The 20,311-nt window shown below is 40.5% G+C and overlaps 1 protein-coding gene across 1 annotated transcript in view; it reads right to left on the bottom strand.

Annotated features, from left to right (window-relative positions):
- FREM3 (FRAS1 related extracellular matrix 3) overlaps nt 1-18,344 on the bottom strand; it is a 59,852-nt gene extending 41,508 nt beyond the window's left edge. Inside the window, exons 1-2 of the mRNA XM_045552201.1 lie at nt 13,166-18,344; nt 11,710-11,799 (exon numbers count right to left, since the gene is read on the bottom strand). Coding sequence (XP_045408157.1) covers nt 11,710-11,799; nt 13,166-18,344 — 5,269 coding nt within the window. The remainder of the gene's footprint in view (nt 1-11,709; nt 11,800-13,165) is intronic.
- Between the last annotated feature and the right edge of the window lie 1,967 nt (nt 18,345-20,311).

The following is a 20,311-nucleotide window of genomic DNA, read 5'->3' as shown; positions in this document are numbered from 1 at the left end:
GGAATTGTTTAGGGCTTTATATACTTTCTGCTCTTTGCATTAAAAGCATGATAAAAAAAAAACCAAGCTTTCTTTATGTATTTACATTCACAAAAGAAAATTCAATAAGAGATGCTCAGAATTATTTCATACTTTTCCTGACTTTTCATTGCAGCAAATGAATCACATTTCATCATCCCTTAATCACACTCAATTAAACTGTTTCTGTAACACACTCACATTTATCAAGTAACATATTAATCACATATGGACTTGTTTGTATAATAATGTTTTTTTTAGAAAGCCTAAGCCTTCATTTCTTCATGAAGTAGGCTAATGGTGATTGAAAATTTTTCTTGAACTGCTTCCTATAAGAATGATCCATTTAGACCTACTGGGATCATGCTGAATATTCAATAGAATAGTCAATTAACATCCTTAGAATTTTAGGGCTGGAAGGACCTTTGGCAATGAGCTGCCCTTATGCTCTAGGATATTAAAGGTTTGACTTATAATTGCCTATTGGATTGCATATTACGTTTTCTCAGCATATGTTTGTTGGTAAAGATGTTTCATATGTTATCAACTCAGAAACATTTTTTCTGAAAGTGTTTTTAACTTCAGCCATTAGTCTAGCTTATTTGTACTAAACTTCTAAGATCATATGATACAAAGTCATTATTTTTATAATGATGGCCCTTTTTAGTTACAGACTCTAAATACCTGCAAGAATTTTACAAATTTAAATTATTTTGCCTTGGATAAAAGAGAAGACAGCGTACAGAGGTTCTTGACCTTTTTTGTGCTTTGGCAGTCTGGGAAAGCCTGTGGTCCCTACCTTAGAACAAAGTTGCTAAATGCATAAAATAAAATGCATAGGATTATGTAAAAACCAATTATATCATAACACAATTATTGCAATATTAAAAAATTTCTGCGTCTGCTGTGGAAAACAGTTTGGCAGTTCCTCAAAAAGCTAAACATAGAATTACCAAATGAGATCCAGTAATTTTACTCTTAGGTATAACCCCAAGGGCATTGAAAGCAGGGACTCAAAGATGCTTGTATCCAGTGTTCATTCCAGCATTATTCACAATAGACAAAAAGGTGGAAGCAACCCAGCTGTCTATCAACAGATGGGTGGATAAACAAAATGTGGTGTCTACATACAATGGAATATTATTCAGCCATAAAAATGAAGTACCGAACCTTGAAGACATTATGCTAAGTGGGAGAAGCCCAACACAGAAGGATAAATAATGCATGATTCCACTTATATGAAATATCTAGAAAAGCAAATTCATAGAGGCATAAAGTAGATTAGAGGTTACCAGAGGCCAGGAGAAGGGAAGTGGGGAGTTACTGTTTAATGGTTATAGAGTTTCTGCCTGGGGTGAAGAAAAGTTTTGAAAACGGTGGTGATGATTGTACAACATTGTGAATGTAATTAATGCTACTGAATTCTACACCTAAAAGTGATAAAAATGACAAAGTTTATGTTACATAATTTTATAATTAAAACATTAATAATCTAATATACTAAAAACTATTGAATTGTAGACTTTACATGGGTGAATTGTATGGGGTGTGAACTATGACTCAATAAAACTATTAAAAAAAGAAATTTCTGATAAAATTACTACCAAAATTTCAAAGTAATGATGCCTGTAAAGGATATTTTGACATCTCTATAATGCCTGTGATTTGATATGAAAATATCTGCAATTTGATATTTCTACTGGGTACAAAGTCACAGGTGACAGTAGTAGTATTTTTGTTTGTTACCTACATTTATTTATAACTGGAGTCAATACTATATTTTAGGTGGAGGTTAGTAAAAATAAAGGTTTGTTTTTAATTCAAGTTTACCATCTCTCTGCATTCTATCTATAGATCTCTTGGATTAAGAGCTATAGATTTATTCTACTGAAAATAAACTACTTAGGGGAAAACTGATTTGCCTTTGCTCTCTTTAATGCATCTGCATAAATAATTTTGGCCACTAAGAATCTAATGCTGGACATTATTTATTACTTTAATATTGCATATTAAATCAAACCACCTTTTAAAAAAGGAAATGAGAAATCTCTTACAAGTCTTCCCCTCAAATAATCATTTAACTCCAGCAGTTATATCCAGTCACTTAAAAAAAACTAGAAAGTCATTATCTCAAGAAACCCATTTTCTTTTCTCCCAATTCCTTGCCACCTGGCACATATTCCAATTTCTTTTCATCAGAGGAAGCAGAGACCACAGGCCATTTTCAATCTGTCATAACTTTTTCTGTTGAGTAACTCAATTGGCTCTCCTGAACAAGGATGCTTCCAGCTGAAATACTGCCAGTGCTGCAAAATGCCTGCCCTGAGTGTGGCTTGGTGCCCTCCCTGATTATCAAACAGAGGATGTCTAGCTCCTGAAACTCATTGTGTGAATGAAACATTTTACATGGCCAATTTCAAAGGAAATTCAATTTCTCTCTCTTTAGTAGAACTTTATTTTCTTAGCAGAGTTTTCGAAGGGTTCTTAGCTTTTATGAGTAAATACCATAACAAATCATTCTGTTTCAGAGAATTTTTACTGCTAAAAATAACAAATTCCACACCTTCTTCAGCACATTTATTAGATAGGACTATGGTCAGAGATAATGAAAACTGTGTATTATACCATGCAGAAATTACTTTAAAAGAAGAATTTTTACTTTATATAATATGATGAACATCCAGAGCTAATTCTGCAAGCTCGGCCAAAGTAATAAAAAGCAAATGAAGAAGAAAATGAGAATAGAAGGTGGAAGTAGAGTCTGAAGAAAGAAGAAAAAAGCAAAAGCAAAAAACTGGAATCCTGATGGCATCACTAATAATGATCTATCTGGAAGCCTTAAACCTCCCTCTGCTTATGCCACACTGTGGGACATACATTCTTATATTCACTTTCTCAAATAATTGCCATAAAATAAAAGTAAAAGCAGAAAATTCTACTTGTATGTCTCTTTCTAATAACACACCTAATTATCAAAACTCTGTGAACCTTGATCACTTGATCATTCCATCCCTGACCCTCGATGTTGGCCTGAGACTTCAATTCATCAAGAAGCTGAAATTACATCGCTAATGACTTTCCACTTTTGTGCTAGTGCTAGGGCATGGGCCTCTGGAAACCTGGCCAGGTTAAGTACCAGGTATGCTTTGTGTATTTTACTATATGGACTCCTGCTAATGAGGCCAGGGTTTGCTATCCACTTTGTGATTCTTACACATATTTTGTTTCTCTGCAAGTTTCTCATAAATGTAAGTTGAAGCAAAGTTTGCAAATGGATATATGCATAGTTATTCCTAATGTTTGGGAAATTACTTTAGACAAGCCTGAATCATTATGATACATGGAGATAACACAGTGTGTCTCGGTCTTGACAGAGAATAATAAGCAAAATGCTCAGCAGCCCAACCTATTTGAAACTCAATCAGGATGCAGCCTGGAGATAGTTTTTCTATTAAAAATACTGTCTTCACTTCTACAGGCACTGGAGAACGTCTGTCTTCAGTGACTCTAGACAGCATGATTTTCAGTTTCTAAAAGTAGCAGTGGTTTCATTCAGTTACTTGCACTACTTGCCTGCTTACAGGCAAGAATTCAGAGGAATGCCTTTATTTTCTCTAAAAGGAAAATGACTGTAATACTGAGAGGCCCATGAAACAGGAAAAATAACTGTGTTAGGGAAGACGGTGCATGATGGTGACTTCTCTTGCACAGACCATGACTCTACTCTTAAATGTGCTTTTAATTCTTATTTAATTTTATGTGAGGTTTTACATAACACTAAGGAATGTACCCAATTATCTTTCTAGTTCAGTTTGTTGCCAATAAATAAATAAATAAATACCCAAAAAAGTCACCTAAGAACTTGTCTCAATGCATGTATTGTATATAAACATCAGATTCCAGATGTTTGCTTATAATTTTTGCTTTAAATTAAATCTTTTTTATTCCAGAGAAATGTGTAATTTTTAAACTAAGAGTAGATCAACTTATTTAAAGATACTTTTAATACTGACCTAACTTTCGAAGGATTAGAATTTTGTGATTTTTCTTATCCTTCCATGTGACTCCCTAGAATGTTTTGGTGATAATAACATTAATAATAATAACCATTTCACTCAACCTTATCAAAATTTGGTTTCTTTAGCTATAAAATGGAGGAGCATATCTATCTCATGATGGTATTGTGGAGATTAAATGAGAGGTAAGGTATGTCTAGCACAACACCTGGGATGAGTTAAGTGGGGGGTAAATGCTGAGCCTGAATTTGAAAATGAAGTATTTTATATTATTATGAAGAAGATAGATACGTGTTAACTAGCCACGACAAATGAGTCAAATGTTTTTTTCTTTGTAGAGAGCTATTGTGTATATATGCTTCATATATTAATATACACATGCATATTTATAATTATCTACTTACCAGGTAGATGTGTGTGTATATGGAATTTAGGACCTTATCTTGAGGTTGTAAAGTTTTATTTTATATTTATTCCTGAAGTGATTATTTAAGAGCCTGTTTACATAATGCAAGACAAGAACATATTTGATATTTCAAGCAATAAACTTTCTTCTCAAGCAATAAGATGTTTTTTAAATTGATGTATGTGGTAATCAGGATATTTAGCAATTGGAAAATGAAAAGCAAGAGATACATAATAATGCAATCTAGATGACACAGTCCCTGGGTATAGTTGGTATTGATTTACTGGTAGAAACTACTTTAAAAAACTATCCTAAATCAATCTATCTATCTATCTATCTTCCTTCCTTCCTTCCTTCCTTCCTTCCTTCCTTCCTTCCCTCTCCCTCCTTTTTCTTTCTTTCTCTCTGTCTTTTCTTTCTCTTTCTCTCTCTCTCTCTTTTTCTTTTTTAGTTTCAAAATATTAAGGGGGTACAAATGTTTTTGTTACATGGATAGCTTTTATAATGCTATGCCTCCCCCCTCCTCTCTTGATTTCCAGTGACTTTTACTTCTCTCTGTGCCCATGTGTGTTCATCAATTAGTTCCAAATTATTAGAAAGTATATGTGGTGTTTGTTTTTCCATTTTTGAGATACTTTACTTAGGATAATGGTCTCTAGTTCCATCCAAATTACTGCAAAAGACATTAAGTCATTTCTTTTTATGGCTGAATAGTACTCCATGGTGCATATATATATATATATATATATATATATATATATACACACCATATTTTGTTAATCTACTCATGTATTGATGGGCAATTGGGTTGTTTCTACATCTTTGCTGTTGTGAATTGTGCTGCTGTAAACATTCTAGTGCAGATGTCTTTTTTACAGAATGTCTTTTTTTCCTTTGGGTAGATGGGGGTATTTTATTTTTTAAAAATGTTGATCACAGTTATTTGTTGAATAAATTGTAGGCTATTTAAAATATTTTAGACTATTTATGTTAAAAATAACTATGTTCAGATATTTATGTGCACAATTTTAAACTTAAAGTTTTCAGTGTGAAGTATAATCAATAATGCTGAAACAAGGTTTTAATAGTGTGCCCATTAGGATACATTTCAATATTGTTCCTTATCATTCCCTTGTTCATTGAATCCTCTTCTAAAACTGACTGAATCTTGTGTGTTGCCCTTTATAAAAGAATTAATTTGTAGTTAAAAATAGCCTGCAGCACCAGTTGAATTCCAGGCCTGGCTTCCATAGCAAAATCAGAAAATATGGATGAGGTGACTCTCTGGATAACTTGTAAGATGACCAACAGGTAAATAAATAGTTAATACCTTTTCCATCTTTCTATAAAGAATCAATGGTTTCAGCATAAAAAAATGACACAAAGGGAGGATTGTCTGGAATCTCCCATAAGGGAGAGTGGATGATAGAACATTTTGCTGAGCACAGAATCAGAAATCCACCCCTCAGTCGCCATTTCCTCCCTCTCACAGCTCTGAATTCTTCCACAGATTGGCTCTACTGGCCCTGGGAACACTGTTGGCGAGTCTCCTCTGTCCCTTTAGCTGTCTGCTCCGATTGCCTCCTCATCTGTCTTGCCTATAGCTTGTCCAGTGGCTAACAATGCATTGTTGGTCACCATCTATAAAGGCATAAAAGATCTAAGCAAGAAGGACTCATGAGGGAACAATTCGGCAACAAGTCTAGTTGTTGATTTCTTCCTGCCTGAGAAGAATCAATGTGATTCTCCTTTGTTTAGATTTTTGAACCCACTACATTATTAAGGGGGATATTTTTGACGTTTATATAAGCCAGAATAATGTGGTTAGTCATATTAATCAATATTATTGAACCAAGTTGGTTGTGATGTATTCAAGCATTTTTTTTTCTTAAATGGAAATTGCTTTTTTCTAATAACAGTAGTGGCCATTGTAAAGCATTTACACAAGAAAATGTAAAGAAAAGTAAAAAGAAAAACAATTTATAATCCATCATTGCCACTGTAAAACAATTTAACGTCTCACTATACATACTTTAGACGTTTTCATATGTGCATATATATCAAAATGTAGTCTCCTTTACAATTTTACACAGTTTTCTGCTTGGCTTTTTTCATTTAACAACACATTTTGAGCCTCTTTCCATATTAACAAATACAGACTTATTATGACATCATCTTGGAAGGCCCATAGACTGTTTTACAGTTTTGCTACAATTATGCCTTCCCTATATTATAAGAAGCTATCGCAGTATGTCAGGTATTTTGTCCCATCACTACACTGCCTCTTGAATTCTTTGTCTGCTCACTTTAATCTCTTCTGCATTGTGTAGCTCTCTTTGCTTTTAACTCATATACTTTTCTTACCACTGTTTTTATTTAGAATAAAATTAGAATTTTGGGGGAAATAAGAGCAAACAGGCAGCACGTAAAGGCTTTTTTTGAGTCAAGTGTGAAGATACTGGGCCATGGATCTGATAATTTGACTACTTAGAGACATTTCTGCCTTGCTTTTGAATTCTCAGTTATATTTTACAGTTTAAAGTTCTAAGTAAATATGATATTACTTTAACTGCCTGGGAAGACTCACTGGATTTATGATTAGTTCTATCATTGCTACTGTCCTGATAAACTTCCTTATCTTTTACTTCTTTATTTTCATAATTTTCTTTAAAAAGCTCACCTAAACAGAAAATCGGTACTCATGTGGACCACAAGGCAAGTATGAGGTTAAATTCAAATATCAAAGTTCATAGCATTAATCAAATGGGCTTTAGATGCTGAATAATTTAAGAGAAAATTAAACAATCTGTTTTCTAGTCTTAAGAAGAAAGTTAAATATCTATAGTACGTAACAAAATTAAAATAGTCTCACTTGCATATAGCTATTCAGTGTGGCTTATTAGAAAGAATTGACTTGGTCCCTCTAGATGGTTCCTTTGTACAGATAATTTTAGTTCCTTTAGCCTATTTCATCATCTTAAAATTTGGGATAATAATTCCTATCTCGCAGGTTGTGGTAAGGATCAAATGGAATAACTAAATGGAATAACTACAGTAAAACACTTTATAGAAATGTTAAGTGTTATACAAATTTAAAGCAATATTATTGTATGGTAAGTGGAAAAGACAGATTCAGTGTTATATATAGTGGAAATATGAAAAATTTCAATACAAATCTATGAATCTATGAGTATAATGACCTGGGGAAAGAAGATTAATGACCTTGACAGTGTGCTTAATTGGCACAGTTCAGAGCTTTAGAAATCTAAAATGTATTCCCTGTCCTACCAGTGGCTTTCATAATAACCTTGAACATAATGAAATTTACCACCAATGAGATCTTATACTGCAATAACCTTAGTCTGGATTACTTAAAACTGCAGAAATTAATGAAACATACAAATCAGTCATGTCAGAAATTTCCATTTAAATTATCAGTTAAACTCTGTACATGAGTATAGTTATGTCTATAACTATATAAGGGAAAGAAGTGAAGAAAACTCATTTTTACTGAAAAACTGATACATGCTAGGTATCATGTTACATTTTTGGTATATGTTACTTCATTTAACTATAGCAGAGCAAAAAGACACAATTGTTACAGAAAATAAGATTTAGACAGGAAAGATATTCACTATGCACCAACTCAGTAGGTAGCAGCAAAGACTGGAACTGCACATTGAGTTGCTTCCTCTCTTCCCTTTGCCTACTTGATGGACTTCTAATAAATATGAAATTGGTTTATAAGTGGGCAGAGAAAAAGAGGTGAGAAACCCAGGCTTCCAGGCAGTACCCCAATAAAATAATTCATCACAGTAGTTTAAAAGTTGACCTCATATCATGAGGAATAAATTATTAAACTTCTTTTTGCTAGAAGAGGAAACATATGAAATTTGGTATCTCAGCTGATAATCTTAAAGACATTATTTACTAAGTGCTTACATGTGCCAGGCACCCTTCTAAGTGCCTTGTGTGTGTCGGTTCCTTTAATACTTGTGGTGGGAAGGACAATGGTTCCCTAAAGATGTCCACATCTTAATTCCCAGAATCTGTGAATATGTTACATTATATGGCAAAAGGCACTTCGCAGATGTGATTAAATGAAGGATCTCGAGATGGGGAGATTATCCTAGATTATCTGGGGTCCCAACGTAATCATAAGGGTCCATATAAATGAGAGACGGAGGCAGGAAATGTCAGAGTGATGCAGCAGGAGAAAGACTCCTGCACTTCTGGCTTCGAGGATGGAGAAATGGGGCAGCCTCTAGAAGCTGGAAAAAGCAAGGGAATGGATTCTCCTCCAGAGTCTCCACAAAGAAGTGAAGTCTTGTCCAGACCTTGATTTTAGTCCATAAGAACCATTTTGGACTTCTGACCTCCAGGATTATACGATGGCAGATTTATGTTGTTTGAAGCCACTAAATTTGTGGTAATTTGTTACAGCAGCAATGGTAGATTAATAAAATCCTCATAATAATCCTAAGGGGTACATGCTATCATTATGTTCAATTCATAGATGAGCAAACTAAAGCAGAGTTTCTCCCATCCAAGTACTAACCAGGCCCGACCCTGCTTAGCTTCCAAGATCAGACAAGATTGGCACATTCAGAGTCGTATGGCCGTAGACTAGAATTTCTGAAAGGTACACAACTACAAGGGATGGAGCTGGGATCTGGTTTCAGAACCTATGAACCTGGTATCGCTCTTGGGGTTCTAGTAAGATTGCAGCTCTAGGGTCATTTTGTCAGTACCTCCATTCTTAAGACCCCTGAGCTCACCTGCAGCATACGCCTAACACACAGGTCTGCAGGTAGGGCACAGCCTTCTTTTAATGGTTTGAATATTGGTACTGAAAACAACAACAAATTCTACTTCAGCCCAGTGGTGAAAAATGTATCCCTAGAAGTGTGAAGTACCTTTGTTAGTGCTATGTGCTGTTAAGAAAAATAAATATTAATAGATCAAATTCTAATTTTCATTAAATATTCCTTTTGGAAAATCTTTTCAAAGTTACGGTATTTTGAAAGAAAAGAGATTTAGTTGGCTACTGTAAGGATATGGATTCATAAAATTTGAAAATATCAAATCCAAAAGTGTGTAAAGTGAATCTTTTATCAGCTGTTCCAAGAATGCTCATCCCTGGCAGATACGGATCTGAGCTCTGTGTGTGGCACTCAGAAGGCAATTTAAAAATCCATGAGATAAATGAATACATAAATATTTAATTCGCTTATGCATTTGTGTTTTAAGGTTCAGCTATGGACAAATGTGTCCTCAAGTGTTGCGGAGTCTGTGTTTGGTCATTCTCATCACTTTAATTTGTAAGGTGCTTCTTTGTCAGGTTAGGAAGTGCAGTCTCAGCCCTATTCTCTGACTTCTTTCCATGGTTTCAGCTTCCCAAAGCAAAGTGAGTGTAGCGTTAGCAGCTAAGAGCCTTGGCTTTGGAATCGGCAAGACCTGGCTTTGATTCCGGCTCACTTCCTTATTACTTGTATGACTTTAGGCAAATTATTCAACCGTGGTGTCTTAATTTTAAAATGGGCATCATAGCATTTACCTCTTATTTTGTAGTGAGGGCTAAAAATCATAATGCTTATAAGCACTGGCTGGCCCATAGGAAATGTTCAAAAATGGTGGCTACATAAGATTCACATTACAGTATCATTTAAACTGACTTTGGTTTCTGAAGTGTCCACAAAGCATAGTGTCAGAGTCAGAGGTACATCTTTTTAGGGTATCATTCTTTTCAAAACCAGAAAGGGAAGTATTCAATATAAAATATTTTTCTTGCATTTCTTTATGAATCTGTTTAAAAGGCATAAATGCATATTTTTAGTAACTTTGATTCTTGAGAACTTGGGAAAGGGAGGAAAGATTTGATTTTAAACTTTAAGGGACAGCTGGGCGCGGTGGCTCACGCCTGTAATCCTAGCACTTTGGGAGGCCGAGGCGGGTGGATCGCTTGAGGTCAGGAGTTCGAGACCAGCTCTGAGCAAGAGCGAGACCCCGTCTCTACTAAAAAAATAGAAACAAATTAGCTGGCCAACTAAAATATATATAGAAAAAATTAGCCAGGCATGGTGGCGCATGCCTGTAGTCCCAGCTACTCGGGAGGCTGAGGCAGTAGGATTGCTTGAGCCCAGGAGTTTGAGGTTGCTGTGAGCTAGGCTGACGCCATGGCACTCACTCTAGCCAGGGCAACAAAGTGACACTCTGTCTCAAAAAAAAAAAATAAATAAAAAAAAAAAATAAACTTTAAGGGAGAAGAAGGAGAGGAGGGATTAGTGGTTTCCACTGTAGTTAGTTTCATCAGAAAGGGAGAAGGTAACCATTAATGAACATCTATTTTGTACCAAGTGCTTTACATATATTATCTCACTTAGTCCTCTTAGCAACGTTTTGACGTAGGTATAAAGACCATCATTTTATAGATGGGGAGTGAATGACAAAGGGGACAAGGCAACTTGTCCAAGGGCAAGTTGGAATTCAAACCCAGTGCACCATATAGCCTTTCATACAGGACTACTTTTGAATAAATTCAGTCCTGGACTGATTACACATGACTTAGGCAGAAAACACATGTTACTTACTGGGAATGAGTAATGATTTGTACTGAAGGAGGTTATTGAGTGGCAAGCAGCACACAGACATAATTTCTGCTATTATCCTGTCATACTGCAAAATGATTTTTCTTCTAACCGCATAATCATCATATCCCTGCAAAGTGCCTTCTGTTAACTAGTTGCTGCCCATTATGCTACTTTGAAGATACTGGTAGACAGACATAGGTGCAGCACAAACAGGCAGTTTTTAAGCAAGTTTTCCTCTAGGCCAGGAAATATATTTTTCACCCCATCCAGAAAGCTTACAATTCTAAGGCCAGGGAGCCATACAATTCAGTTCTACAGCTAAAAATCCTCACAAAGTCTGAAGGTGAATTTTCTAATTTGTTTCAGAATGATAGCCCTAGCTAGATTCTCAGACTTTCTTGAAGATAAGATTCACTTGCCTTATACAATGTTACATATAATCCAAGTCAAGTAAAAGATTTCATATTTAAATCATCAAATTCTTCATTGCTTTCTCTTCTTAAAACGTGTTTTGTTAAGAATCATTTGGCACAGGACCATAAATAAAACAAAAATAATTCATTTCTTGGTATTATGGCATTACGGATTATGATTGCTATATAAATGATTTAATTTTTTTCCATTTCATATTGATTTCAATTAACCATAAGTCCTGTTTAAGGTTTTGGTATCGACTTACCATTGTCTTCAACAGAGAAATAGAAGATGTCCTTTGCTGCCTTGCTGCCTTTGTTCAAGACATAGTGGATCCTCATCTCGTCAATGTCAGCTAAAGAAAGAGCCATCATCACAATAAATCATATTGGTACAATAGAAAATAAGCATGTTAACAATTTCAATGTTTTAATAGGGCATGGAAATGCCACAGTTATTAAATTTTAAAATACTGATTAAGTGAATGTGTACCTACTTTTTTCTTAAAGTTACAATGACAAAAATAAATCTTCAATTTAAAATTTTGTTACAGTGCTACTATGTGCATGTTCTCTGGGGTAATGTCCAACGAGGAGGACGTTCCAGTTATGTGTACTTTACAACATCCCGGCACTCTACGGGGAGCCAGGTCTATCTGATTTTAAGTCTTCTGCACAATTACAGAGCTTGGCATAGTGGTGGCTACCCATTGACTATTTGTCAAAATGAATTTAAACAAGAACGATTGCTGCATCCCTAGAAAAAAGAAAATGAGAATAAAATCATGATTTTTGTTGCCTATTCCCTTGGGTGTTTTAAAAATTTGTTACCTGGATCTATAATTATGTTTTTATATTGGTAATTGTTAGTGTTTTAAAGACAGTTTGCTTTTGGGGGGTATTTATTTGTAGGAACAATTCTCATAGAGCCACATAAGATTTCATTTGCTTTAGAAGCAATTCCGAAAATGTACCCAAACTATTTTTTAAACACCCTCCATAAGTTTTCCTCTGAGATGGCATCTAGGTTTGCATGTAACATATGTGGGAAATTTCATGCATCTCTTCACTTCCCATGCACAGAGCTACCCGAAGAAGTCAGAAGACAACATGAAGAACAGTCAAAAGCCAGCAGGTGTCATATTCCCTGGGAAAGCAGAGGGACGTGCCTCCAGTTCACCATTAGTAGTAACACCAAATATAAAAGAAAAATAATTTTAGGCAAATGTAGTTCTATGCTTTTTTGGATATAGAAATTACATTTGAATAGTATGATAAAAATGTGCAGTGTAATAACATATCCAAAATCTAGATACCAAATATCATCATCAAAAATATAGACTTATTAACTATGCAAATGATTTTCAGATATGACATTCTTAAACTTCAAAACCAAATTGATATTATCAAAATGAATGTATCCTTATCTTACACTATGTCAGAAGCAGAAGCTATCCTCCTGTGTTTTGCAGTTTTAAGCTACAACTACAAGCTTTATTAAAATATCTGTGAATTCCTCTTAAATGGGCATTCTGATGAAATAGCTGAAAAAGGACTTGTTGCTTTTTGTTTGCAGAATAATTTCACATTCCACTGTATTTCATTAGAACCAGACTCTTATTGCAAATGGTCTGAGATCAGAACAATTTTACACAGAACAGATGAGAGATCAGATCCAATGAAGGAGAGAGACAGAGTAGTCAGGGAAGAATGTGCACCCACCTTGTGTAAACACTCGAGTGCTCTGGTTTCCAAGGCCAGTGTTGATAATAAAGCCGTGGGTTGGTCCTCTGGTCACTTTATACTTCAGGAGCCTGTGGGGACTGTCCTGATCTTCCGCCTTCAGAGACTTATTGGTAATCAGGAAGCCCAGGCGTCCAGTGTGAAGGTGCTTCAAGGCTGGGGCCCCCTTGTTAATGGCAATCTCGGGGAGCCTGCTGTCTAGGGAGCTTATCTGGATCCTCATTACCTGAGGTTCCTGTGTCTCCAGGGCAATGTCGGGGAAGACATGGAAACCAGTGTGAATGCCATCTGTCACAGTCAAGGACAAACTGTCTTCAGTGGTCTCACTGCCATCATGCCAGTAGCTAATCAGGTTCTTGCTCAGGTCTTGCTTGGTGAAAGTGTTCACAGGATGGCTACCATTATACAAAATCTTGCCATGGATGGGGACCTGGGTGATGGTAAAGAGAATAAGATTATCTGGGGTGTCTTTGTCTTCCACTGTCAACTCCAAAGGTGTGATCAGTTTGCTATCCCCTCCCTGCAGTGTCAGTTTATGGATGGTCAAGATAGGTTTCTTATGATCCGCAGCTGTGATCAAGATCCTGAAGGTTCTGAACACAATGTTGTGTTCATCAGTCACTTGAACCTCAAAGCTGTCCATATTTTCCTCATTATTTGAAGTGTAAACATAGGATATTTTGTTGCTAACCAATTGAGACTGAGTGAAAGAGGCAATGGGCTCCCCAGGGTGGTCAGAGCTTTCCAAGTGGCCCAGGCTTGGTGCCTGTGTGATGTTACAGTGAAATTGTTCATCGGGACTATTGATGTCCCTGTTGCTAAGCAGATCGGTGGTGAGGGTCACTCTGCTACTTTCTATCAAAGTGGCCCTTTTGCTGATCACCTCAGGGAAGACCCTGTCTGAACTGCCAATGGTAACATTGAAGTAGCAGTCTATCAAAGGGTTAACCCCATCAGTCACATCAAACCTGACAAAGTCAACAACCCCTTCTTGGCCTGTGTGGGTATAACAGATGAGGCCTCTGTCTATCTCATCCTGGGTAAAGTTCATTCCCTGAGTGAGGTTGTTTTTCACTTCTCCTCTGGGTTTCCTCAGCCTCTGTAGAAGCCCTTGTTGAGGTCCAGAATGGAGAACAAAACTGAGGCTCTTAGCATCTGAGTCAGGATCTGTGGCCTTGAGGACCTGATTCGTGATGACTGCAGAGTGTCTGGTCTCTACTTCCAGCCCATCATTGATGGTCAGCTGAGGCGTTTCATCATCCACCAGGATCACCATGATGGGCACCTTCCTGTGGGTGGTGTGCTTGCCATCACTCAGCCAGACCTCAAAACTGTCCTCTGTGGTCTCTGAGTCATCATGCTCGTACACAATGGTGGAGGCCTCCTGGATCTCCTGTAAGGTGAAGCTGCGGATGGGCTGGCTGCCCGTGGCCAGCTGCTGTACGATTCGTCCATGCTGAGGGAGGGCTGTGAGTTGAAAGTGGAGCTCATTTGGTGGCATGTCAGCATCTGCTCCATTGAGCAGTGGGGTGTCTATGACCAGGCTCATCCCCTCCAATACCACAAACTCATGGGCAAAAAGTTCAGGCTGCTCATCGTTGGTGGGTAAGATGGTTATATGGAAGAAGACATTTGGGGAGACATTGATGCCATCAGAGCAAAAAAAGGTGAATTGATCTTTTCGTGGCTCTACGCCCTTGTGGATACTCTGTACATAATTGATATACTCCATTTGGACATCTCTGATGGAGAAAGCACTGATGGGGCTACCAGGCTGGGACACTTCTGAACCAGGAGCTGGTGCAGTGTTTTCCAGGTAGCCAGAGGCTGGCTGACCAGTCACTGTGCATAGAATTTCATCTTGGAGAGTGTCTACATCTTCAATGTTGAGATGTTGTAAGGTCAAGAGGCTCTTTCCACCTTCAAAGACAATGAAGGACTCCCCCACCAAGACCTTGGGGCCCTCATTGTCCACAGGCAGCACAGTTACTTGCACCTGCACTCTCTCTACTATGCTGTTGCCCACTACAAACTGGTAAGAATCCTCAGAGAGGGTGAGATTGAAGGCATCATGCTGCTCTTTGAAACCAACTTCACCTCCAGTGTGTACATAGGCTACTGCTCCACTGATGAGGTCCTCTTGGGTGAATCGTTCTGTGGGTAAACCATTCACCAAAACAGTGCCCAACTTGGGGCTGTTCTCCACTATGAAAGACAGCATCAAGTCACTTGAGTCTTTTTTGCCATGGATGATACCCATGGTGATCTCAGTGGCTTTATTCTCTAGTACATCTATGGAAACATCCAATAATGGACTTCTTGTGATTGAGATCCTGGGACTTTTGTCAGCCACAGTGGGATGCACAGAAATCTGGACAGTGATGGGTACATGATGCACCCCATCACTTACCTCCAGATGGAAGGAGTCAGTGGTGATCTGGTCTCTGCCATGCTGGTAAGAGACACTCCCATTAATAATATCAGCTCGCATGAAAGAATCCCCTGGGACCATACGTTTTTTAAAGTACTGCAAGTGTCCATGCTGGGGACCCCAGACTAATATGAAGACAATTTGGTCAATGTCCGTGTCGGGGTCTGTAACATCCAGCTCATTATTGCTGAAGATAAAGCTGTCTCCTGCTAAGACAGTAAAGCCTCTGTTGGTGACTTCAGGAGGCTGGTTGTTCACAGGCTGCAAAAATAATGTGAATGTTCCCTGCACACTATTGCCTGCAGCATCCTCCACCTGGTAGGTGAACTGCACAACCCGTGGTACAATACCCAGCTTCCGGGGAGGCTGGTAGGCAACTTTGTGGTGATTTACCTGGGCTTGGGTGAAGTGCATGATAAGTATCTCTGGTGAATCAGTAAGCACGATTTCTCCAGCCGGGACTTGACAGTTGTCATCTGTGTCAGTTGGGAGTGTTAGTAGGGTGTACCACAGGTTCTGGTCATCTGAGTCCTGGTCAATGTATTGGAGGAATTTCTTCTGAAAGTGAGTGAGTTGGTATGCTTGTACAGTCATTTCTAGGGTAGTTCCTGGATACAGCTCTGGACTTAGCACATCCATTGGCTGGACCTTGATGGTGAAGAAGTGCTGGTTGGATAGATTTGGTGGGTTATGGTCATCCTGCACATGGAAAGCCAGCTGGGCCACTACAGATTGAGGGCTGTGTGGTCCAAGATGGCGGTAGAAGAGTTTCCCTTCTGTTATGTCTCTCTGCAGCCACTCAGTCACCACCTTCTCATAAAGTCCTTCCTTTTCCACGTAGTGCCAGTCTTCATCTGCAGGGGACAGAGGTGGTTCAGCCTGCCGCAGCAGCATGTCCCCCAGGTGGTGGCTTGGGTGGGAGGAATGAGGGGCCAGATCCCACTCTTTCTCTCCCTCTTTCCCTTCTGGAAGCTGGTTCTTCAGCACAAAGTGGATGGTTGAATCCTCAGAATCAATATCGGTAGCACTCAGCACAAACGGGGAGATCTGAACCAACTGCCCTTCAGTGAGTGAGAGTCCTGTGTTGACACTGACCATTGGCGGTTCATCATCCACAGGTATGATGGTGAGGGGAAAGAGGAATTCCACTTGGTGGTGCCCATCCTCCATGCGGAAGATGATGTTGTCACTGTAGGTGTTGCTGCCATCATGCTGGTACACCACGTGCCCTGCTGTCAAGTCTGCTAATCTGAAATACTTGCCCCCAGGAGGTGCCCCAAGCACCATCAGCTGCCCATGTCTCAAGCCCCTGACTGCAGCCATTTTCACCTCTTCCAGGTTATCTTTGTCACTGATCTGAAGGTCAGGGGCGCTGGACAGGGGCATTGACTGACCTTCAAAGAGCAGCAGTCCCCGGTAATAGCTAGCCACTGGGGTCAGGGTGTTCGTGGACTTCACTATCACCATGAAGGCAAAGGGGTCTGAAGCTGTGCCATCTCCATCCACCACCTCCAGCTCCAGCTGGAGGAGGTGCTCCCCATCGGAGTTCTCTTTAGGGGGCTTGTAGGCAATTTTCAGCTCTCGAAGCTCGCGCTGGGTAAAGAAGGAGACCGGAAGGCCCAGGGGGTCGTCAGTGCTGACCACGTAGCCCTGCTGGCCTGGCGGGCTTGTGGGGGCATTCAGAATGTTGAAGACCAAGTCATCAGGGTCTGACTCTGTGTCCTCCGCGGCCAGCGCGTCAGGAGTCAGGGCTGTTAGCACCGACTGATCCACCTCCATCATCATCAGGGCCACGAGGCTGGGTCTGGGGGCTGTGTTCTCAGCCCCCTCGCGGATCCTCACCAGCAGCTGGAAGTGCTCCCGGATCAGAACTTCCATTGACCCAGCACCTCCGTCGTCTGGCGCTAGCAGCTCCACCATCATGGGAACGTAGTCCCGGTTGGGCGAGGAGGCGGTGGCGGTGTGCTGATAGCGCACCCCAGCCCGGACAAAAGCCTCACAGTCTATACCCTTGCCCCTGGGGAGTGGGGTCCCCACGGCGTCCACCAAGCGCCCGTACTTGGGCAGTGGGCCGCCCTCGTGAGGAAGAGGGGTGAGCCTGCACCTGCGGGTGCCCGCGGCCCCGGACTCCCGGGAGGCGAAGCCCAGCACCCTCCTGTCGATACTGTGGCTCCAGCCCCGCAGCTTCTCCACCACCAACCGCCTGTTGCGCGTCACCAGCTCCGGCGGGGAGAAGACCACGTCCACTAGCACGGTGAAGGGCAGCACCAGCGTGTAAGTCGGGGCGTCGTAGCGCAGCTGCAGCCGCACGCGGGCGCGTCCCGGGCTGCGGGAGCCGAAGTGGGTGTACCGGACCTGGCGGGGCCCGAAGGCACAGGGGAAGCGGCGCGGGGAGACCGCGCCCTGGAGCGGCGACAGGGCATCCAGTACCGTCACTTCGCACCGGTCCCCGGGCTGCACTCCAATCACCAGGTCCCGGAGCGGGTCCAGCCAAAGCGAGCGGCCCAGGGGCACCCTGAGCCCGGGGTTGGCAATCAGGACGCCGGGGCGGTCGGGGCTACTGCGGTTGGGTGCACCCCAGGTGGGCAAGTAGAGCGCCGGGTGGGGGTCGATCCCAAGCGAGGAGGATAGCTGTCCCTGCAGCGCGGGGCAACTCCGAAGCAGGCAGGCGAACGCCACAACGAGCTGCCAGGGCAGCCCCGTGAGGTGCCGAGAAGCCCCAGCCATGGCCACAGATGGGACCCTGGCGTTGGGATGCCCCAAGGGTGGCCTGTCCAAAGAGAGGTCCGCTGAGCCGCAGGTGCAGGCGGTGAAGGCGGTAGCTGCTGTCCAGCCGGTAGCCGATGCGCGGATCTAGCAAGAGCCAGTGGCTGCACTTCAGCGGCTGCAGGTAATAGCAGGGGGAAGGGGTTCTGCCCATGCCCTGCTCCGCCGCAGTCCCAAGTCTCTCCCCTGCCGGCTTCGGGGGCCGCCCAGATGCAGCGCGGGGACCTAGCGAGGGAGCAGGCGCTCTCCCCTCCACTCCGGCTGCCTTTACCCCCCTACATTCCTGCGCTCCCGGCGGGATGGCCGGCCACCGTGCAGCCGCGCGCTGCCAGCCTCCCACCAGCTGGTCCGGATACTCTCCTTCCCCTTCCCGGGAGCTACAAAAGGATTGTCCTTCAGGGCTGGAAAAGACTGTACTCGGTCAGTTCTGTGCGTGTGAGCCTGCGCTCCTGTTGTCCATTCAGCCAGGGCTTGGTGTTTCTGATAGGGTGGCGGGACGACGTTTCTCTTCCTTACCGCTGACATGAGTGTATTTTCTAGCCCAAATTGAGTCTCACTTCGGACACAAAAGAAGCTGGCAGGAGCTGTTTTGCAAATAGGATTTTCTAGCTGGCTGTCTGATAAAGCAGCTGATTCCGGATCTTGTAATACAGTACTTGCAAAACAACCTTGATATTTTTCTTCTGCTCAGCTTTTGGGAAAAAGGATCAGCTTCCAGGCTGGCGAACTTGAATAGCTGGCAATCTGTTTTTTTGTTTGTTTATTTGTTTTTGTCAGTGGGTTTCACATAACAATCAGGTGTGCAGGGCGGCTTCTTTCCATTTTCTTAGAATGTGGTTTCCATATCTAATCAACAGTGACTTACCTGTTAGTTTACTAAACATGCTGTTTCTTAATTACTTTCTTTGTAGAAAAATATACAGTGACGAGAGGGAAGGATGTCAAGGGAACTAGTATCAGAGAAAATATTTACTACAGATATTTGGGTCAATTTTTATGTCTCAATCTATTTAACATCTGGAATCAGGCTCCCCTTGCTTTCAGCTGAAGATGACGCCCTTGCCTGGGTGAAGTGTTAGGCACTTAATAGAGTCATATCAATTTCTTAAGTATTATAAGAGTCCATTTAGTCACAGTGCAGAGTAATAGTTTTCTATAAATAAAATAGTAGTTAATGTTCTTCCTTATGCAATTAATGTAGAATGTTAAAGAATTTTTGACAACAGTAAAAATAGATGCATCGAAACTATATTGATAGAAATGGCTCCAAGGGGAATAAAAATCTGTAACTGTCATCCTCAAATTTTTCTTTTAATTTTTGACAGTGTTGCAGATGCCTGTGTTATTCACGGCTGCAGCAGCAGCTGATTCCCAAAGCAAGAATACTCTGCTAGTGGCTTGAAAGAGTTAATTTTCTCTCTAAATATTTAATCATCCTGTAAAATGCTGTGGGTCTATTTAATCCACTAAAATAGGATGTTAGTACATCTCATTAGCACAGATTTGTTTATATAACAGAATTTTAAGAGGTAATAAATTTGAAACAATATGTATTTATGCAATGTTAGTCCAGTGTGTCTGAAAAGCATTATTTTAAAAATATGTTTTTAATTGAAGCACAGGTAAAGTTCTACTGTAAATGAAAGAAACGTTATATTTTATAAAGCTACTGCCTTGTCCAAAAATTTTTTTTTATAGTAGAACTTTTATTAGTCTGCATATGTGAAATTTTACCAAGCAAATATTCCTGTATGAGTGCAGTTTTGGTTCCTGTTCAAGCACCTCTCACTCTGGGAACAAATACCTTGTTCATGTGCTATTCCCATGTGCTATTCTCCTACTCAGTCTCTCTTTAGGACACTCCAGTCTGTCTTCCACTTTAGACACACCAAAAAAAATTCTTGCTAAGGTTATTGGTAACCTCCATG

This window comes from Lemur catta, chromosome 5, assembly GCF_020740605.2.
Source record: "Lemur catta isolate mLemCat1 chromosome 5, mLemCat1.pri, whole genome shotgun sequence".
In the NCBI taxonomy this organism is placed as follows: domain Eukaryota; kingdom Metazoa; phylum Chordata; class Mammalia; order Primates; family Lemuridae; genus Lemur; species Lemur catta.
This window is presented reverse-complemented; position numbering and strand designations above follow the sequence as displayed.